The sequence below is a fragment of the Pteropus vampyrus genome, unplaced genomic scaffold (assembly GCF_000151845.1).
Source record: "Pteropus vampyrus isolate Shadow unplaced genomic scaffold, Pvam_2.0 Scaffold122, whole genome shotgun sequence".
Taxonomy (NCBI): domain Eukaryota; kingdom Metazoa; phylum Chordata; class Mammalia; order Chiroptera; family Pteropodidae; genus Pteropus; species Pteropus vampyrus.
The window spans coordinates 1,674,715-1,696,420 of record NW_011888903.1 but is presented as its reverse complement, the minus strand read 5'-3'; the positions used below and the strand labels follow the sequence as shown (position 1 = coordinate 1,696,420).

The window sequence follows — 21,706 nt, the reverse complement described above, 5'->3', positions numbered from 1 at the left end:
TTGGAGGCTTCTCTTCCCAGCACTGGAACCCTGGGCTGGGGAGCCCAGTGTGTGGCCAGGACCCCTCACTCCTCAGGTGGGGGAGATGGCTCTGCAGCCAAGATAGCCCTCCCGATTCTCGATTGCCTCACATGGTTGTGGGACCAGCTGTTTCACATCTCCGCCCCTCCTACCGTTTTAGGTGACCTGTTATTTGAGGTGACCTGGTTATAGGGCTTCTGTTCAGCCAGACCTCAGGTGACTGACAGTGTAATGGTTGCTCTGTAGTTTTGTTATAATTTTTTTGTGGTTGCTTGAAGGAGTGTGTACTTCCTTTACTTTCTATGCCATCCTGTGAGGAGGGAGAATGTCTCATTCCCAGTTTATGGCTACAGTTCTGATTTTAATCCCTTAGATTAATTTTATATATTCTATAATTTCATCTAAATGGAATTAAATAGTACCAGACAGTGGCTTAAAATACATTTTAGAAAAACATGAAATGATGCATGATTTAATAATAGACAAATTTAAGAAATTAGAACTCAGTCCATGTTTAAAGTACATTTAAAAAATGAATTAATAGCAAATATTAAAGTATAAGACAAAATGAATAACTTATCCCAATGAAGAAAAACATAGCAACCATTAACTTTTTCATCTGGAACACTATCCCATGGAATTCTAGAATTCAGTGGTGTACTGTTTGGATAATGTTAATTTGGAAATAATTTTTTCTGAGACTAAGTTCACTTCCAGTACTTAATGAAAGTATTATAGGCTCCAAGACTAGACTGGGAAGCCTGCCGAAAACCTGCTTTTCAGTAACAGCTCATTGACCCATTTGGCCACACTGTCTCACAGATCCTAGACCTTGTCTTGGTGAGTAGAGAAAATGGGCTTATGTAAAAGGCCAAAGAAGGTGGGAAATGTCAGGCCATGGACAGTGCCTGCAAAACTTAGGAAAACAATATCAGACAGTTATACACTTGAAACTTGGAACACAACCCTGAGCCTTTGATAGGTTCTGTCACACCATCAACTAAGTATTTCTTCTCCAATCCTGCTCTGTTATTTGGCTTGCTGATAACAGAAATACCTTGACATACACACATCAATATGTGTGTATTGGCCCCAGATGTCTAAAGTAAATACCTTGAAATCTGACTTTCAGTTCATGGCTACAATTCCAGTAACAACTTGATTAGGTCGTGCCATCTTCCTTTTGGAACATCCATCCTTTTTGTTGTGACTGTGCCCCTTTTATCTCAGATCAGATCTAGGTGTATCCATTGGCTCCTACAGAATAGATTTCTGTCTTTTTTTCACACACAAAAGCACATTGTTACTTTATAATATTGAAGAACAAATATGTGCTAAGGGTTCAGCTAAACTACTGGTATGGTAAAAGTTTTTTTAAAATTCTTAACGACAAATATAATTTTCCTTTCTTTTTTTTAAAATACTGGTTGTTCTTCCTTTAAGAAAACTATGCAAGTTATTCAGATACATCATGATCTTCCCCAAATTCAACCATTATAAATGTTTGATTGAACACATATGGCAGATTGATATGCCAAAGGATATAGGTTTTTTTTTGTTGGGATTTATTTTGCTAAAAATGTTTGATTGATGTTTATAATTGTTACTTGACAAGTACTAAGGGCACCAAAGACTAGAGTCATATTTTTTATTCATAACTCACTGTGGAAGCTGATGTATTGATTTAAAAAACTGATAACAAAATCGAGTTGAATTTATCCATTGGGACAAATAGCCAAGGACCTAATCCCTAAATGACCCCAGTCTTAAGTGTTTTCTACTAGTAATAGTAGCTCCTTCCTTTTAGTGAATTTTCAAGGACAGTCATTAAATACCCTTTTTCTTTGCCTTGAGCCCACCAAAATGTGTTAGTTACATCAAATATGAGTCATAGTATAATATTCAGAAATAATTTCAGTAACCTTTTTTCCCCAAAATAAGCTGTTAGGTAATTGTTTTAATTAAGGTGATTTTTTTTTTTAAGTAGTCAAAATGGAACAGTAATGGCTTAATTCTGACGTATTTTTCAGAGAAATTGAATAGTAGTACCTTTACTCCAAATTGACCTTAAATAATTTTTTCTTTTATGATACCCTTGGGCCATTAGATTGATTTAACTTTCCTAACTCTTAAAAATTATAATTGGCCCCAGATGTCTAAAGTAAATTGCTTATTATTTAAAAGTCCCTTATGTTATCATAAAAACAGGTTTGGGGATTGCATTATGAATATTTAGAAGTTCTTTTGCTTTTGATATTTGTATGTGACCTCAAATATGAGACCCAAATAAACAAGGGGCCTGTTTTGATTTAAAGGATTTTTTAAATCACTCAAATGCATGGTTCACCTTCCTTGTCCAAGAAAGAACCTTGAATGTGCTTGTAGTATATGTCCTATGTATCCTTTGCTTTTTAAAAAGACATTTTAAGCAGAGATACTGCCCCATTAGCAATAAGCACATCTCCTACCCAGATCTTGGTTTCTAATACCATTATCCAGTAAGAGGAACCAGGGCTCCTTAGAGAAATGGCTGTTTCTAATACGGAGGCAGAAAATACACAAGATAAGCCTGGAATATATTATAGTACCAAAAAGCAAGGAAGTGTAAAAATAAAATTACCCATATTGATGTACGTATGTCAAATTTACACAGGAACCAACTGAAATAGCTTGTAGTGACCAAAGCTGGGGAAATGAAGCAACAAAATAAAGTACTATTGGGTTATAATCGACAGTATAAAGTAAATATTTATGAGTCTATACTGATATAAATAAATTAGTGGAGGAGAAAAGACAAATCTCCCATACAGAAGAATTAGAAATAACTTATGTAGATACTATGCCCTTAATTTGGGGAGCATGACTCCACATTCCTTAAGTGTGAACTGCTAATAGTGACTTCCTTCTAAAGGGTACAGTATGGAAAGGGGGGGAAAAGAGTAACTTGCAGTGGAGATACCTGACATACACTATTTTAGCCAAGTGATCAAGGTCTCCATCAACAGTTATAAATCTTGATGATAAGTATGTACCCTTGAGCTGATGCGATGGAAATAGCACTTCACCTCTGTGGTCTTCCTCTCAATAACCCATAACCCAAATCTTATAATGAGTAAAACAAATTCTAAAAGTGGGGTATCCTACAAAATACCTGACTAATACTACTCAAACTGTCAAGGTCATCAAAAACTAGGAAAATTTGTGAAACTGCCTTAGCCAAGAGGAGCCTAAAGAGAAATGATGACCAAATGCAGTGTGGCATCCTAAATGAGACACTGGAATAGAAAAAGGACATTAGGTAGGTACTATAGAAATCTGAATAAAGTATGGACTTTAGTTAATAATAATATATTAACATTTATGAATTGAAACAAATGAACCATACTATAAAAGCTGTTAATAATAGGGGAACCTGGGTATGGGTGTATAAGAGAACTCTCTGTACTATCTTTTTTATTTTTCTGTAAAACTTATTAAAAAGTCTATTAAAAATAGATTACAGAGGAAAAAATATAGTATGGACAGTATGATCCTGTATAAAAGAAATATCTATTCATATATGTTATTGTCAAAATAGAGACCTTAAAATTTTTATTAAAAGTGTACTAAATCTACAGATAAATTCGTGGAGAGTTGATATAGTTTTAATGTTGAATCTTCTTACACATAAGCATGGTATTGCTTTCTTTTTAATGTTTTATGTCCTTAATGTCTTTCAATAGAGATTTATCTGTTAAAACACAGAAATTAAGTTAAAATGTTTATCAGTCCATTAAACAAAGGACAGTAGTGTTGTTGGTGCTATAAAAGTTTAGAAAATCAGATGTGATTCTACTGCCGAATGAATTAATTGTAGACATTTGTAATTTGATGCTTTTTAAAAGATATCTTGAAGAAAAAAAAGATCCTAACTTCTTAGATCATGCATTCCATGTATAGAATTTTGTCTAGTGAAACCATTTTTAATTATTTAAAATATTAGTGTAGCAACATCTAAATTGGATTGACCTAGTCAGTCAGGGAATATTTTGTGAAAATAATAACTAGTGTTTATATAACATCTTTTAGGTATCAAGCACTTTTCATATATCAATTCATTTAGTCCTTACAACAAACCTAAGATGCGCGAGAGTGTTATCATCCCTCATCTGTTTTACAGAAGACACTGAGACCAGAAAGTTTAAATGACCTCCTTAAGGTCAAACAGTCTGGAGGAAAGTCAAGATTCAAGCCAGATAGTCTGGCTTTTAAATCCATGTTCTGTGACCCATTGCATTATATGACTTCTTGTATGTGATATTGTATATATTACTCAGCTTCTTATGAAGACAAAAGTGAATATGGTGTCATTTTAAAATAATGCAACATAGTAGCTTTCATTTATAGCCATTATAACTATTATTCTTAAGTTAATAAATGATATTGGATTTAATGAATAGATATTTACAACTACTGGTCATTCGTGATCTCTATTAAGATAATGGGATTGGTATATATTCAGCGAACTCTACATTTTCTCTTTGGATTTAGCCAGACCATTTGAGAACTGCATACTTAGATGGCATTGTTGTGGCCTTTTCTAATGTTGCTTCTGCCTTTCTATACTTGGTATTATGCATTGAGTCTGCATTGAGAGGCATTGTAGAACTGTATCAACTCATGAGAGGACAGACAGTGGTGAGAATTTTTTATGTTTACGAAAACAGGGCATGGGTTTTAAAAGATTAAGGAAAGCTGCTCTAGACAATGGGGTGACCTCGTTTCTCAGTTTCAGTCATTTGTCTCAGTGGTGTCCTTTTTGCATCACTGCATCTTCTATATATCATCAGATAAATTGTTTCTTTTCCTTTTTTTTTTCTTTTTGGTAATTTGTAATTTGAAACAATGGGTATTTTGTTTTCAGAAAAAGACAATTATAGTATTAATTTGGTTCTTTTTAAAACTATATGTATCCACTGGAGGTTCTGATTTACACTTTGTATTTATGCTGAGAAAACTAAGAGCCAGAGATGAAATCTTCTGTCTGCTCTTGTAGCCCTCTCAAAGTGATGTCTATTTGATCACATGCTCTGCATCCCATTGTTTTTTCTGGGTAATAGTAGGTCACATTCTGCCTTAGTGATCTAGCTACAATGGCTATAGTCTCTTACTATCCGTTCTTCTAATGCAGCTCTTCTCAAACTTTTCTTTTAATCTCAGGACCCTTCTGTAATCTGAAATATTGAATCTTTAGCGATCTGCTGCTGTGGTTGTAGTATACGAAGAAATTCCAGCATCACACAGCTGTGTAATTAGAAAAGAGAAGAGTATTTTAATAGCCTTTTCAGATCATTGTGAATATTCTTCTTTATTACTACACCCAAACTGGACAAGTGGTAACTTCTTAAAGGTTAGTTACAAAGTAGAATCTAAAGCCAATTCTGAAACTCTTCAAAACTCTTTTACATCAAAATCCATTAGTCTGTCTTCAATTTTGGAATAACTTTTACCCATGCATAATTTTATAACATCATGCATTGGCCATTGGAAATTATGAGTTCACTGAGTCATGCAGATCTTCCAAATATTGACACATTCATTATATAATATCCCCAAAAATCACATTAGTTAACTTTACCACTAATGTCATCAGAAAAGTACTTAAGTATTGGGAAACAGTCAAGCCATGGTGGATGATACAAGTGTTCGAAAATTCTAATTTTTGCTTGAAAATTGAATTTCATTATCAATAATAAATACTGTGAGTTGTATCCTTAAAGTAACATACTCGCTTAATTCATTTTCAGTAAAATGTATATCATATATACAATTCTTCATAATTATAGTTTGGTAGTTATTTTAAGTAAAAATAGTATTGTAAGCAAAAAGTGGGTAGTTCAGCTCGCAACTCAATAAATGATTTTTTTTGGTACAAGCATTGTACTTAAGTGTATAGTATGTTTTTCTGTGTATTTCTCAGTTCATCACACAGAATATTAAAAAGTCTTGTGTTCAACAGTCCTCATTGAATGAAATTAATCATCGTTATTGCTTCAATAAACATTTTCTTGTGTGGAACTCCTCCCCCGCTTTTTGTAAACTATATTTGGTGGTAAAGAATACAATAACTACTAGTAACAGTTTGGTGTCACTGCCTTGATTCAAGCTAAGGCACCAAATGTTTTACCCATCATTGCTTTTACACCATCAGTGCAAATGTTAGAACTATAAAATGAACAAACAAAAAACAAACAGTCTTACGAAAATTATTTTGACCGTATGAACCCTCTGAAAGGATCTTAGAGACTCTAAGGAGTTCATAGACTACACTTTAGGAACTACTATTCAAATAGATTCTTTTTTGAATATTTGGAGTATTGTGCTAATATAGTCAATATTTTAAAGAACACTACTAATGAAGTAATAATTTTGCACATCCAAGTAGGTTATTTAAGTGGAAGTATTATGTTGAATTTTAGAAAATATAAAAATGAAGGACTTCCAGTATCTACTACAATTAACATAAATGTATTTTTCTTTCAAACGTAATTTAAAAACTAAAATTACTATTTAAATTCAATAAATTCAAACACTACAAGAAGGTATAGATATTGAAATGTCTCCCTTCCTTATGCCCCCAGTTCCTCTCCCTAAAGTTGTTTCTCATACACACTTCAAGTAAAGAAGTACATATTTATCACACTTTTTATTGTATAAAAAGTATAATAAGCTCCAAGATATGTTTAGAATAACTTTATTTTTAATTAGATCAGAGAGCATCTTTTAATAACATGTTTGGTCTTTTTTTTCATTCAATTAAAAGTCTCATGAATCATGCATGTCAAAGAGTTTTTGTTTCCTCCTTTTGTCAGCACTGAAAGTTCTAACTTTTGGAAGGGTTAACAAGAGTTTATCTCTAATGAACTCTAGAAATTAGTAACTTTAGTTAACAACAAATTATTGATGCGAACCACTTAATATCAAAAATAAGTGTTTTAAATACAATGGCTAACAATCCAAGTTTGAAGAACAGAAAGTAGATCAGTGCAGCCAGGTATTAGTAAACACGGAATAATAGAGAGATGAGTAGGAGAGGTTGGTAAGGGCTAGGTCTTGCAGGCTGTGGAAAGGAGTTTGGATTGTGTCCTAAGTATAATGGAAACCCGCTGGAGAGTGTACGATGGTGGTATCTAAATTACAGCTTTAAATGATCATTCTGGCTATTATATAAAAGGTGGACTTCAGGGTACAAAGAGAAGAGACAGGGGGATCCATTAGGCAGTTTAGTTTAAAAGATGATGGTAGATTGGACTAGGATTGTTGACAGCAGTGGAAATGGTGCAGCTTCAGATTCAGGAAATATTTGGGGGGTAAATGGTCAGAGTTTGGTTTGAATTGGATATGAAAAAAGAGGGAATTAATGATTGACCTATGAGTTGAGTGATTGAGGCAGATTTGAAAATTATTATCACTAAGGCGGTCTAGGAACAAGAGGCCAGGGTGGATCTTCACTGTGAATATTGAAATTGTCAAGAATGATAATGGGTCTCATGGCTGAAACGAAATAGTGATCCAGGTATTGAAGTTATTAGTAAGTGAGGGAGAAGTGGCTGAGTGTACAAATAGCTAAAAGGAAGGAGGGATAAGAGATGGTAAAATTCAATAGCATGTGTTTTAAAGTAGCTAGAGTTTATGAAAGAATGAAAAATAGAGTTTAAAATCCACCAACATATAGTTTTTCCAGCTCCATTCAAAATTTGATGAAGGTTTGGTCTAAGGTGATAGCAGAGATAAAGAGATGTATGTGGCCTTATTGGAAAAATAATTAGAAGGTTAAACTTGATCGCACTTGGTGACACTTTGGAAATGGGAATTCAGGAGAAGTGAGCCAAAAATAGCCTCTGGATTTCTGGCTTGTGTGACTGGATATATTGTGACAGGGAACCAAGATAGAGGATGCTGTAATAAGGCCCAGGTATGCTGAGAAAGATGATTAGGATAGTTGAGTTTCAGAGGCATGTAAGGTTCTCCAGTGAAGATGTTCGGTAGGAAGCTGGATACAAGAATGTGGGGAAAAAAGATGGAAGGAGAGAATGAGAGAATAATTCATTACATTTTCCAGCTCTTTAAAGTAACTATAACTTCTGGTTCAACATAATGGTTTAAATTCACACATTTTTCTCCCTCGTACTTAAGACTGCAGTAAAATTAAATAAAGGAATAAAACTGAAAGTCAACTCTTAGTAACAAAGAGAAAGAGAGGAAGGAATTTTAACAAGAACTATCTATCTATCTAGGAAAGATGGAGACACTTGCTGTTTAATAAACAGATTGGAAGAAACACCAAAATAATTTGCCAAAAGTAAAAAGGGGTAGGATTAGGAGTGACCTTCTCAGCTAAACTCCCAAAGAGTCTCCAGGATCATTTTTGGCTTTTGTGGGGTGTAAGAGAAAGAATTAGATCTGAAAATAGCAAGATTATTTGAAGCTCTATCTGTAGAACAGCTGCATGACTTGATACCCTACTCCCTCCCTAATTCTTCAGAAAAAGTTCCAAATAATTCAGGAAGAAAAAAATTGGAGAGATTCTCTCTCTAAAGAAATTGAAGGAATTAACTGGAAAGGACTAAAACCATTGGTATGTCGTTGGTATTCAAGTCTAGGGCTTCTCATCTAGGAATTGCAGCAGAGGGAGGTGTCTCCAATCTAATTACCAAACATGCAAGGAAAACAGAACAAGTACTGTGAAAGAAAGAACAAAGTAAATATGGAGGAGAACTTTAAAAGATAAATCTTTAAGAAAACTGATTGTTATATTTTAGAGAAATTTGAGAAAATATATCTATATTATGAAAAAAACGAAGCATTTGAAATTTAATTTTTGATTGGAAAAATGATCAAGAGGGGCTAAAAATAATATTGGGATGTCATAGGATATAGAGCAAACAGACAGATGGAAAATATAACAGGAAAAAAATAGATATTCTAGAAAAGCATTAAAAAATAGGAGAGACATTATCAAAGAATAGAAGGAAATTTCCCGTAGCTGAGAAAAAAACCAAGTGTCTACAAAATGTTGAGCAAGATTAATGAAACAAGATCTACATCTAGACATATCCTCATAAAATCTTACAACTGCCAAGTTAAAGAATATTCTAAAAGATTCAGAAAGAGCAATAGAGTTCATATTATAAGGAATAAAAATCACATTGCCATCAGACTTCTTTCTCATCAGTGTCACTGGACCAATGCATAAGTGGTCAATGGAAAAATTATTTGACCTGATAAGTTATTGATCAAGAATGTGAATGTAAAATAAAAACATTTTTAGACAGCAAGAATTCAAAGTGTACTTCTCACATACCATATTTTAAATGTGTAATCAAAGATCAACCCAACAAAATGGAGCCAAAGACCAAGAAAGAGAAAAACATGGGTTGAAGGAAATGATTGCTTTAACCAGGAGTTGAGTTGAGGATAACTATAGGATAATAACTGTACAGGAGGTTGCGCTATGTTTTTTGTAATGCACAATCAACTGTGGCCAGAGGAGACACAAGAGAGGCTCAGGAAACAAAGTTTATTATACTCACAGGTCTCAGAGAGGGGGTCACTGCATGCCATGCAGGGTCAGGGGAAGCACTAGGTTTTGGTCAAGTTGCAAAATAGAGGAGTGAGAGGAAAGTTTGGGCTGGAGCCTTCCATGGGGTTTCCACAGGAAAGGTGAGGCAGGCAGAGCAAACAGTTTAGGACTGGGTAGTCTGAATAATTCCCATGGGCTTTGGGTTTATAGGAGTGGTCTCTAGTTGCCTGTTACCTGGCTCTGGGATGATGAAGGCAGAGGAATACTGCTTCCTGAGGTTTACGGGTTGACAGAGGAGATGTGGGTCTGGATTAGTCAGTTTGCAAATCACAGGTGTGCTCCCAGCCCAGCCCTTTACTAGCTCCAAGAATTGGCTAGCCCCAGGAGGAGCAGTCTTGCCCCATTTAGAAAGGTTTTTCCAAGATGTCAAAACATCATCATATACAGAACATTTAAATTATACATAATACAGAGGCCTAGGAGACAATGAGTCTGATTGAAGCAGTGAGATCTCTGAGAAGCATATCTTTGAGAAGAAAATGAGTTCTATAGGATATCAAGCATATAATTGAGAAGCAGATTAAGTTTTCAGGATTTGCGATATAAGCTTATCTGCGATCCACAAAAATAAATCCAAGAATATTAGTCCATAAAGAATTAAAGATGGCAGTTCATTTGCTATTATGAAAATTTTCTCTTACATAACAAAGGGGAGAGAATAGTGTAATGAATTTTATATACCCATCACCAGATTCAGCAGTTATCAAGAATATACCATGGTTGTTTCAGCTGTCTTTTTTTCCTTTTTTCTTTCTTTGCTCAGAAGTAGCTAAAAGCAAATTACAGACAGTAAATAATTTTACCCGTGCTTTTCCTCAGTATCAATCTCTAAAAAAAAATCCAGACATTTATTTTTTAAATCATAATGCCATATGACACCTAACAAAATTAACAATCATTTCTTGGCATAATCTAACATTCTAGATGTCTCAAAAGTGTGTTTTTATAGTTAATTTATTCAAATTGATCCAGGCAAGGCCCTCGTATTGTATATGGTTGTTGTGTCTTTTAGTCCTCCTTTAATCCAGAATGACCCCCTTCCTTTTCTTTTTCTCATGCAATATGACATATTGAAGAAATTGTATCAGTTTCCCTGTATAATATCCCACATTCAGAATTTGATTGATTACTTCTTTGTGATACCATTTAACTTGTCCCTCTGTTCCTCTGTATTTCCAGTAATTTGAAGCTAATTGTAAAAGTTTGATTAGATTTAAGTTTAATATTTTTTGTCAAGAAGACCTCTTAGGTAATGCTGTGTGAAATGTAGCATGTTTTCCAATATTTTATGGAGTTCAAGAAAAAGTTCATTTTATCCTGAAATTAGAAATGTTTTCCTTTGATAACATTGGACAAGGAAATCCTATCATACATCTGTTCAGCAGTGAACAGTTTTCATAGGGTCATGTTAAGGTAACTGCCATTTACTCATTTTCAACTTTTAGAATCAACATATAGTAAGAAAAGAAGATTTCATTGTGCATAGGCAACAGAATGTCGTCATCAAGTTCGTCATGTAAAAGTAGGAGAAGTTGCGGGGAGGAGGAGAAGTGGGGCAAATGCCAGTGACTTTATCTGCCCATGAGAGAATTAAGAGATGTGTAATAAAAATTAGAAATTTATTTAAGATTATAAAAGAAAAATTATAGTATTAGAAATATGGGAGATAGGATTAGTGTAAATGAATATAATCTTCATCTTTCATGTAAGAGGATTAATAGATAATATCTAAAGGTGTTTTTACTGCTACTTGTGAATTATTTTTATTTAAAGTCTTGTAGAGGTAACCAGATAAATTTAAGAATAGACTTTTAAAGTAGCTGTATCTGGAGAATGGAATCAGGGGATGGGAAGAGTGGAAAGGAATGTCGCTTTTCATTGTAAGCTTGGACTATTGGTTTTCAGCCATGAATATTCATTTAAGAAAATAGTAACTTTTTTCCCTTTAGTCTTAATTTCTACACTAAAATGTGATTTCATCAAGTAAATTCTACTTTAATGTACTCTTGGTTTTCAAAATATGATGGCAACAGGTCAAGTATATAAAAGATTTAAACATAGATCAGAACAATTCTTTGTGTTTAGTAGTTGTAGATCAAGAGCAAGATAGTGAATTCTGCTTTGGTGATAGAAATAGCATCAGAATTTTATGCACCGAAAGGATTTGAAATAGTTGCCTTTTCAATTGTTGGCATTTATTTCCTGATTTTTGGCCTCTCTGACTGTGATGTGCAGAGCCAATTTCTTTAAAATTTTTAGTATAATTAGTATTTAAATTTCAGTGTGGTAAGAGATTGCCACAAAGAAACAAACTACTTCGAGAAAATGATCATAAAAAGAAATGAGAGCTCCAAAACTAAACTATATAGTCAACGAAAAAAGGGCTCTCTAATGATGATAAACTTCGAGACTGTGGTGAGAAGCTTCCCAGAAACATTTTATTAAATAATTTAAACTATGGATGGTTAGTAACTCTCCAGCCAGAAACTGATCCATCTGACATAAAGAACATGGACAACTAAAGAACTTACAGAAACTTCAAAACATTACTTTTTCCTCCCACCCCAACAGGATTGCCCCCACATGTCATTGGAAGATCAGATTTCATACCTCACCAAGCTTAAAATAATGCAGAATTTGAAGAGTGCTTCAGGCAGGAAACAGAAGGTCAAAATCAGCATTGCCTAGGAAGAGTTTCTTGTGGTGATCTCTTTGAATATAATCTTAATTAAAAAGAAAAGACAGATGAAAACTTTGTAATGGTACCATAGAAAATATTACCTAGTAAGATTTACTTTATGCTTACCGGTTTTAATGCAGTGTATTGAGTTTTAAATTAGAAATGTTTTTGGGTTAAGGTTATTAAATGCATAAAACTCCAAAACAGATTTTTTTTTTAAATGTAATGATATCTCTGATTATGAGCACTGGAGTTTCTTGAAAGTCTCAATAAAAATATTGAGTTTAGCTCTTCTAACCATTGAACTCTGTTGTTTACCTTTTCATCTCTGATTACTAATTTTCATTCATTATAGACTCCAACAGAATTTATTGTATGTATTTATATAATACAAATATTCTAAATATTTGCTTTTAGTGGCACTTAAAAATTATTTATAGAATGATTATTAGAGCAGTGGACATGAAATCAGGTTGAATCATAATCTTGGCTCTTATCCTAAATTATATAACATTGGACAAATCATTTAACTTATCTGGGCCAATTTTCTCTTTTGTGAACAGAGGAGTCATATTTGATCATTTAATTCATGAATGCTGTCACACAATCTAAATCATAAAAGTTCATGCATATCGAAAGATTTTACAAAGAGCATGCGCAACCTTGTTACCCTCAGTTCTGGCCATGTTCTGTAAACTAACAAAATGTGGAAAGCATGAGATGATTTTCCTTCTCCCTAAGTTTACAAAATATAGGAATTTATATATTTTGTCTAACTTTTCAAACTTTTAATCTGGGAAAGAAGAAAAATTCCATTTTACACCTAATAGATGCTAAACAAAAATGAAACATAAGTTAGCTTTTAAAAATATAATGTTCACAAAAGGAAATCCAGAGAATGTGTTCAGTTCTTATTGCTACTAAACAACCTACCCCAAAACATAGTCGTTTAAAACAATAATAATCATTTATTAGCTCACAAACCTGCCTTTTGGGCATAGTTCTTTGGGGTCACTCCTTTCTGCTCCACATACTGTCCGACAACTCAAAAACTGGCTGGGCTCATTAAACATTTTCTCAGCTCTCCCTTTTATAGCAAAACTCCTTGAAAAAGTTTTCTATGGTCACTCTCTAATTCTCTTGTGCCATTTTGTCTTTTTAAAAATATTTTTACTAACTATGGGAGGTGAACAGTGTAAATGTGGATATGCCTTACTGTTAAAATGTACAGCTGAAACTTACTGGATTTCGTTAACCAATGTCACCATAAAAAAAACATAAATAAAAAATAAATAAAATAAACATTTTTAAAAAGAATTCATTTTGAAATAATTTCAAATGCGAAGAAAATTTTCCAGAAGAGTAAAAAGACTGCTGTGTCCCCTCACCCTTATTCTTGTTATTGACATTAACGAATTTGCTCCATTACTTAGTAACCCTTGCTCTTTCCCTTTCCCTACACACGCACACGCACATGCACACGCACATGCACACACACACGCACTCACAGTCACACATGTATGGGCACACTCCCATGACCATTCATGTCTTTTGAACCATTAGAAAGCAGGCTTTACTGATGTCCCATCACTACTAAATACTCCAGTCCGTATTTTCCAACAACAAGGACATCTGCCTACATAACTAGCAGACAACACTCCAAATCAGAAAACCAACATTGGTACAACCCTGCCACCCAGTCCATAAACTCCATTTATATTTTGCCAACTGTTTCAAAAGTATCTCTTCTTCCTTTCTGATCCAGGATTCTATCCAGTTAGTTGTCCTGTCTCTTCCAACTTATTCAATCTAAAACAGTCCCTTAGTCTTTACCTTGACAGTTTTAGTGAGTACAGATCTTACATTATGTAAGGCGACCCTCAACTTTGATCCACCTGATATTGACTGATGACCATACTTAAGTCACACATTTTTGGTGACAACATCACAGAAATGAAGCTGTGTAGTACATCAGGAGATACACAACATCAAACTTTCCCATAACTGGTGATGTTAACCTTGATCTACTGGTTACATTTGTGTCTGCCATATTTTTCCACATTAAAGTACCACTAAACCCTTTGTGATTGATTAGTATTTTGTATAACGTTTTCCAAGAGTACATCAATATGTTCCTCATCAAACCTCCACCCACTAGCCTTAGCATCCATTGACATCTCCCATCTAAATCAAGCACCTCTATTGCCAAATGGTAATTTTCTATTTTCTTCATTCCTTCTACATCTATCAGTTGACACTCTGGTGAAAGGAAGAGCTTTCCATTCTCCTCCATGTACTAATTTGTTTATAACGTAAGGACTCATCAATTTCTACTTTATTCACCTGGTGATAATCCATTACTATTGTTAGTATGCTTAATGATATTGAGGTATCATCATATCTAGGCCCTCTCAGCCAAAAAAAACTAGGAAAATATTTATGTATAATAGATGTCACATAATTTTAATATGTTGGAGCTTTGATTGCAGGGCAGTAACTAACTCATGACATTATAATCAGTGAGGAAAATAAACTTATCCTCTTTGTCCCCTCCCCCAGGCATGTGTAATCCTCGAAATTATAGTGACACACCTCCAACTTCAAAGAGCACAGTGGAGGAGCTTCATGAGCCCATCCCTTCTCTCTTCCGGGCTCTCACAGAAGGAGACACACAGTTGAACTGGAACATCGTTTCCTTCCCTGTCGCAGAAGAACTTTCCCATCATGAGAATCTGGTTTCATTTTTAGAGACTGTGAACCAGCCACACCACCAAAATGTGTCTGTTCCCAGCAATAACGTTCATGCACCTTATTCCAATGACAAAGGTAACTGCCAACAGTTAACTTTTTCTATCCTCCCTGCTCACTTTTTGTGTGGTCTGTGAAGCTGTATTAAGGTGATCTTTTAGAACAGCCTTTTGGTTTTGATCTTGTATAGTTTCAAGTAAATTCTGGACTTTAACAGCCCCGGCCCAGAGTGGATAAGGGGGCAGGTCAGGCATATTGTCACAACTTCTTCATACTCTCAATGGTAGGGGCTGTGTTGGGAGATAGGTGTATGGTCCTAATTTTGATATTTGTGTTAGACTTCAGTTGTTCCTTTCATTAGATAGCAATGGTGTTGCTTACCTGATACAGTATTGCTCGCCATCAGGTAACATTGAACGTATCCTAGGAAGTCAGGTTTTTATAGTAGTGTTGGCAACACAAATGATACCAGGTCATCAGCTGGATTTCTTTATGATCAAGTTGATATTACATCTGATTTCTAAATGTGAACTAACTGTATCCAGTTCTCTGCAAAGGAGTACTGGTGGTAGAAGGGAAACTAAATGAGAGAATGACTTACACAACTTTAAGAAATATATTAAAGAACATTTATTAGTGAAGATAGGTCATACCTTAATTCTGGAAGGTAAAAGGCATGTAACTTGTATAAAGTCTCTAATATTTTCAAAACCTCTACACAATTTTACTTTGCTTTTAATTCTTCCTAATACAAGTCCAGTTTTTTCCATTAAGCCTTCCCTTACTATTCACACCCCTGGTGATTTATCAGTTCTATAAATGGCTCTGTAAAATAACAACCTTTAGCATATACTCTCTATTAATGGTTTTTATTGTCCTTTATTTCATGTACTTTGTCCTCCTAGCTAAGTAGTCATATGGGGTTAACCACCAGGAGAACTAAAAGTTGAAACAATCAAAAGTGGTTGCCTCGGAAAGCAGGACTAGAAATTATTAATAACAATAAGAAGAGTATTTTCTAACAGCTAATGCTGAATTGTGCCAAGCATTGCTAACCACTTAGCATCATTTGAATTATTTGTTTTATTTTATTGTAAATTGTCTGTATAACTTTAGAACACTATTTTTCAGTCTTCTTTTAGCTGGAGAATTCTCTCCTCATAGAAAATGTTATCAGAAATGCCCAGTTTAAAAATCACAACTCTGACACATAGCAAATGTTGTTAAGCCCAGTAATCTAATGTGCAGTTCAAAGTCTGAAATCTGATAAAGTGAATAAGTAAGCCCTTTGCATTCTTCAGCTGGAGTAGGAGAATCTGGCTTCCTTCTCAAGGTAGTTAACAAATGCATTTTTTTTTTCCCTATACTTCATCTGTTGTCCTGGGTGAATAGCATAAGAAAACTACGATAAATAACTGTTAATATTCAGCTAAAGCATTTTATCTAATACTTTCTTATTTCTTGCTCTGAATCTTAATTTTTATTTTGCAGAACACATGTGTACTGTGGTTTATTTTGATGACTGCATGTCCATACATCAGTGTAAAATATCCTGTGAGTCCATGGGAGCATCTAAATATCGCTGGTTCCATAATGCCTGCTGCGAGTGTATTGGTCCAGAATGTATTGACTATGGTAGTAAAACTGTCAAATGTATGAACTGCATGTTTTAAAGGAGGAGAAGAAGTGCAAACCAAAGCAATTCAGTCATAAATAAAGGTATGAAAAGCTATTTACCAAGGTCCACTGGTTGTATCAGAATGCCAGCAGGTTAAGAAGACGTGATGAATTTGGATTGAGTTACTTTTGAAGTATGACAAATCTAGCAATGTGTTAAGTTATTATTATAACTGCTCTTATTGGTTTTACTGTCCACTAGCAGTAAGCCCTTTTCCTCTAAATACATGTACAATCTTGTTCATATGAGAAGCAAGTGCACAGAGAATACCTTGAAAGATCTGAGGCTTCTAATATAAAGCCTGATGTCATTTTCTTCTAGTATTCCATTTGTTTTGGAAATGTTAGAGCATGTTAACATAAGTTATGATTTCTTCATGTACTTCTCCTAGGATACTGAGTTTTTATGGTCATATGCCATTCTTCACTGTGCCTTGCATTGTTTATCTGTTCTATAAATATCCAAATATATCACCCTGAAAACTCATCAGAATCACCATAGAAAGCTTAATTTCAAACCTTTTTATGTTGGTTTTTTGAAATAAATGCTTACTATATTTTACAATTTAAAATTCTTACATAGTAAAATCCATCTTATATTACACATACTGACAAAGCTTTAGGGAAAGTTTCTCCTTCCCTTTGCCCAAAGGGAAAGTTTCTTCTATTCCCTTTCTCAAAGTGCTGATGTAAGTAGTGATGAAGAATATTTATCAAGAATTTCAGAGCACATCTGTGAGACTGCATTAAATACACTGCTAGCATAAATAGTTAAGTTAAAGCATTTCTCTGACTTAAGGTACCAGCTTAAAGCACTAGGAATGGGAGACTCCACAAGTCAGATTCCATGTGGAACAGCAGAGCCGAAAGGCAAAGCTGTGCGCTGCGAAGAGGGAGCCCACCCAGCCTCAGTGCACCGGGCCACATTCTCCCATGGAGGAGTGATAGGAGGGACTAAAGAAGAAAATTTATCTGTATGAACTGGGAAGGTTGAAAATGCTGGGGGTTCTAATAGGAAACAAACTTAAAACTATTTACATTAATTATTTTGTCACTTTATAATCTTTAGGTTTATATCTGGATCAAATGTTCCTATTGAAGAAATACAGTCATATAGGAGGAAGTTAAGATTATGATACAAACAAACAAAAAACCTCTGCCCAAGATGATGATTAACTTCAAATACACTACAGCATCTGTTCACCCCATTGATCGCCAGGGTTGATTCGGCTGATCTGGCTGGCTAGGCAAGTATCCCCTTCCTCCCTCACTGCTCCACGTGCGTCCCTCCCGAAGCTGCGCGGGAGCTATGTAGGTCAAAGAGGACAACCTTTCCCGACAGAGGAGAGGACCATTCTTTGATCAAGGGTATAGAGTAGCCGCGCTCCCCTGCTAGAACCTCCAAACAAGCTCTCAAATACACTACAGAATATCTTGTCAGCTTTTTATATACTGTTTCAATAAAGATAAGCTTAAGTACTATGTGCCCTTCATAGTAATAAAATCACAATCTTCAAGCATGAATCTAAAACGTAAATATGCCACACTCAAATACAGAATTATTAATTTCTCAAATAGGATATATTTGAATTATATGAAAGTTTTTAGGAATATCTCTTTGTATATCTAAATATTTTAGTACATAAAAATAATGTTTTTTCATTATCTGAATAGTAGTTACAAGATCGTATGTAATATTATGATGAACTATCATAAAATTTGAAGCCTATAGATTTATAGATTGTATTTATATTCATTATCTGAACAGTAGTTACAAGATTGTATGTAATATTATGATGAACTATCATAAAATTTGAAGCCTGGATCTCTTTTCTGCTCTTTCAGATAATTCTAATGAATACTCAAGGTACTTTAGCTTTTTAAAAAGTTGAAATTTAGCTCATGGATATATTTTTTTTACTAGGAAAAAATTGGGATATCTGTTTCTTTCTTTTACCTAGAATGCCTCTGTTTAAAAGTGCCTTGGAAACATTTTAACTCCCCTTCTTCATTAAGACCAAGAAAGCTGAAGCTTTTCTTGAACTTAAGATTAAGTTTTAAAGGAATCTGTGCTAGCTGGTTCATTGCAACTTTGCGGTTATTCAGAATAATTTCACACTTACCTATGAATAGAGGAATGCTTCTGTGTTTGTTGACAACATGCTTAATGTTTCCCTAAATATATCAACAGACTTTTAAAAACTGCTTTTAAATTTTTTTTAGGTCTTTATTATTAAATTTTAAAATGTAATATCTCTTCTGCCCCCTACATTGGAAAGATAATTTCTTGAATCATATTATGTTTTAACTGATTTTTTTCTGACCTGTTTCTTTCAATGGCAATTATCCCTAAATGTAATGGTCTTTTATATTCAAATTTTGCTTAATTTTTCTGGTTAATGAAGGTGTTGAAAGTTCACAGCGAAAGATTCCACTTCAGATTTTGAATAACAATATTTTTCCAAATAAAAAGTATAACATTTGGGAAGCTGGTAGCCCCACTAAAATTTAGAACATCAATTATCATTCTGAGTACAACTTACTTTTATATAGAAGCTCTGGTAAAAATTATTTTTTTAATCAAAAATTAGGTTCTTGCCTTTTATAACTAGATTTAAAAAGCACTAAATTTTAAATCAGTAGGTACTATAAAAGCCATGTATAAAAGGTTCATTCCTATAGTAAGACATTTCATTGCTCCAGGTTTTTCTGCCCTCTTATTTCAGTAATAGTTTAATTATTACTGAAACTATAGTGGCACCAAATCAATTCAAATAAAATAATTCAAATAAAATAAGTCTTTGTTTACATAGAGTGCTCTAAAGGAGAAGCCTTCATTTAGAAATATGATTTATAAGGTTTCAGAAAACAAACTTGATGAGATGTTAAAATATTTGAACAATTATTTATAAATCACAAAAACTTCTGAAAAATGAGGTAAATATATAAATAAGCCACATATTTAAAGGTCGTTTTTATGAAAACTTCTTTGAAGATTTTTTAAACCCATTCTGCATTCCTATGAGTCTATGTTTATTGTATTTTACATGATCTACAATCTATAAAATTATGTATTTTTCTTTGGTTGTCCCTATAAACAAAAAGTTTTTTAATAAAAAATTGAAATGAGTGTGTCATGTTTTTGTTAGATTCGGCATAGAACGTCAGAATAAGTTTGACATTTCTGTCTAGTGAAGTTTTCTTTTTTTTTTTATTTTAGGCGAGGCAACCCTTAGTTGACCTCACAGATTGCAAGGAACTTGTCAGTTTACAATCCCTTATGTTTTATTTTTTACTCCGACAGCACCTGGTCTTCCTAGGTGGTCTCCTGAGAAGTTATCATTTAAGGGATCAGCCGAAGCATATCCTCTTCTCTCTGGATGTCCCTACAGATTCTGTAGTAACTAAGGATCTGTAACAGTTTGCTCTCTGCTTTTTCAAAATATGCTTTATTCTGATATGAGGGAATCTTTGAAATTAAATAAATATTCTCCTTTTTCCGTGAGTCTTGTGATGCCAACCAGGAAGAACTATCTGATGGTTGGAAGGAGTTACAGAAAGGTCAGGGTAGGAAAGTAACTCCCAGCTCTCCCATAGTGTCCTCACAGGATGCTATTATTAAAATTGAGAACCATAGGCTGTACCCTCATGGTAAAAATCAATGTTATTTCACAGTATGTACATTTTGATAGTATCTACAATGGATGGGAGATCTAGAGAGCAAAAAATTCAAGGGGACAGGTTGCTAGCTTGAGTGACTTAAAGGGAACGATGGAACTGAGAAATTCAAGGATGTAGAATTAGTTTCAAGAAAGATAGTGCATTCGATTAGGAAATTTGTTCTTTAGCTGAAGGTGTCCCATGTGGAGCTGAGAGGCAGAAAGAGTCAGTCTGGAGATGCGGAGTTGAGAGGCACATCTCCAAGCTTGAAAAGTCTGCAGGGACCAGACAGCAGCAGCTAAGGTGTACTGGCCCAATCAGGCTGCTCCACACTGTAACGTTTTGAGTTCTTAAAGTGGGAGACACACCCTTATCTTGTGGGTGTTGGGTGTTATGACTCTGACTTTTTAGATTTTTCCTAACCAATAATACATAAATTCACTTTCTTTTACTTTGAAGTCTGTGCTGGAAGGACAGAGTCAGCAATAATTCCAAGGTCTTCAGACATGAATTCTCAGTGCAGAAGCAAAGACAAAAAAGTTCTGCACTCCCACACTGGTGCTATGACTCAGAGTGAAGCCTGGAGAAGCGCAGAACCCCCACTAATCACAGGCACAGAAATTCCCTCACTTGATGGAGTAGCCACTGAAGTTAGATACAGTCACCACTGAAATATCCTTAGGACAAAAATGATTGTGTTTCCTGCCCTTCTAACTCTGTACTTCACACTGCAGCCAGAGCAACAGTTTTGAATCAGTTTGCAGATAATTACTGCCCCAGCCACAGCTCAGTTCTGAGCAAATAGCAAGGCCTTTGTGCTCCTTTGTCTCAGAGGGTTTGAGTTACCCAGTAGGAAGTAGGAGCAACACAGACAACTCGCCTTTTGTTTTCCAGAAGCCTCATCTGCTCCAGGGCATTTGGCTATGGGGAGTAGAGAGTGAGAGTGCCTTGGGGGCCCTGAGAGAGACAAGAAGTGTGATCTCCCAGACCATAGGGACTGCCCTAGCCTCAACATCCCCTAGAAGAAGCTAGAGCTCTAGGCTTATGAGGAAGCCTGGCTCCTGAGCCTGCAGTTGCCTTTTTCTTGAGATTTCAGTTTAATATTAGCAGCCCAGCTTAGCCCTCTTGGTCCAGGGCCCCCAGACTTGCCTCTAGGATTATGTAAGACCCAAGCAAGATAGGTTGACAGAGCCTCTCTCATGGCAGATGTTGGACGAGATGGGGTCCAGAGTCAGATTTTCTTTGATTTAAAGAAAATGATGAGGTATAAAATGTTTCGCCCCTACGTTTGCTGCATG

General features: G+C 34.7%; 1 protein-coding gene across 2 annotated transcripts in view; it reads left to right on the top strand.

Moving 5' to 3' along the window:
- The window catches only part of TWSG1 (twisted gastrulation BMP signaling modulator 1), a 43,895-nt gene extending 24,314 nt beyond the window's left edge, over positions 1–19,581 (top strand). For both annotated transcript variants that reach the window (XM_023534182.1, XM_011366161.2), the window contains exons 4-6: positions 14,883–15,149; positions 16,563–16,790; positions 17,818–19,581. In XM_023534182.1, the coding sequence (XP_023389950.1) occupies positions 14,883–15,149; positions 16,563–16,744 (449 nt within the window). In that variant the 3' untranslated portion in view covers positions 16,745–16,790; positions 17,818–19,581. The remainder of the gene's footprint in view (positions 1–14,882; positions 15,150–16,562; positions 16,791–17,817) is intronic.
- The last annotated feature ends 2,125 nt before the right edge of the window (positions 19,582–21,706 follow it).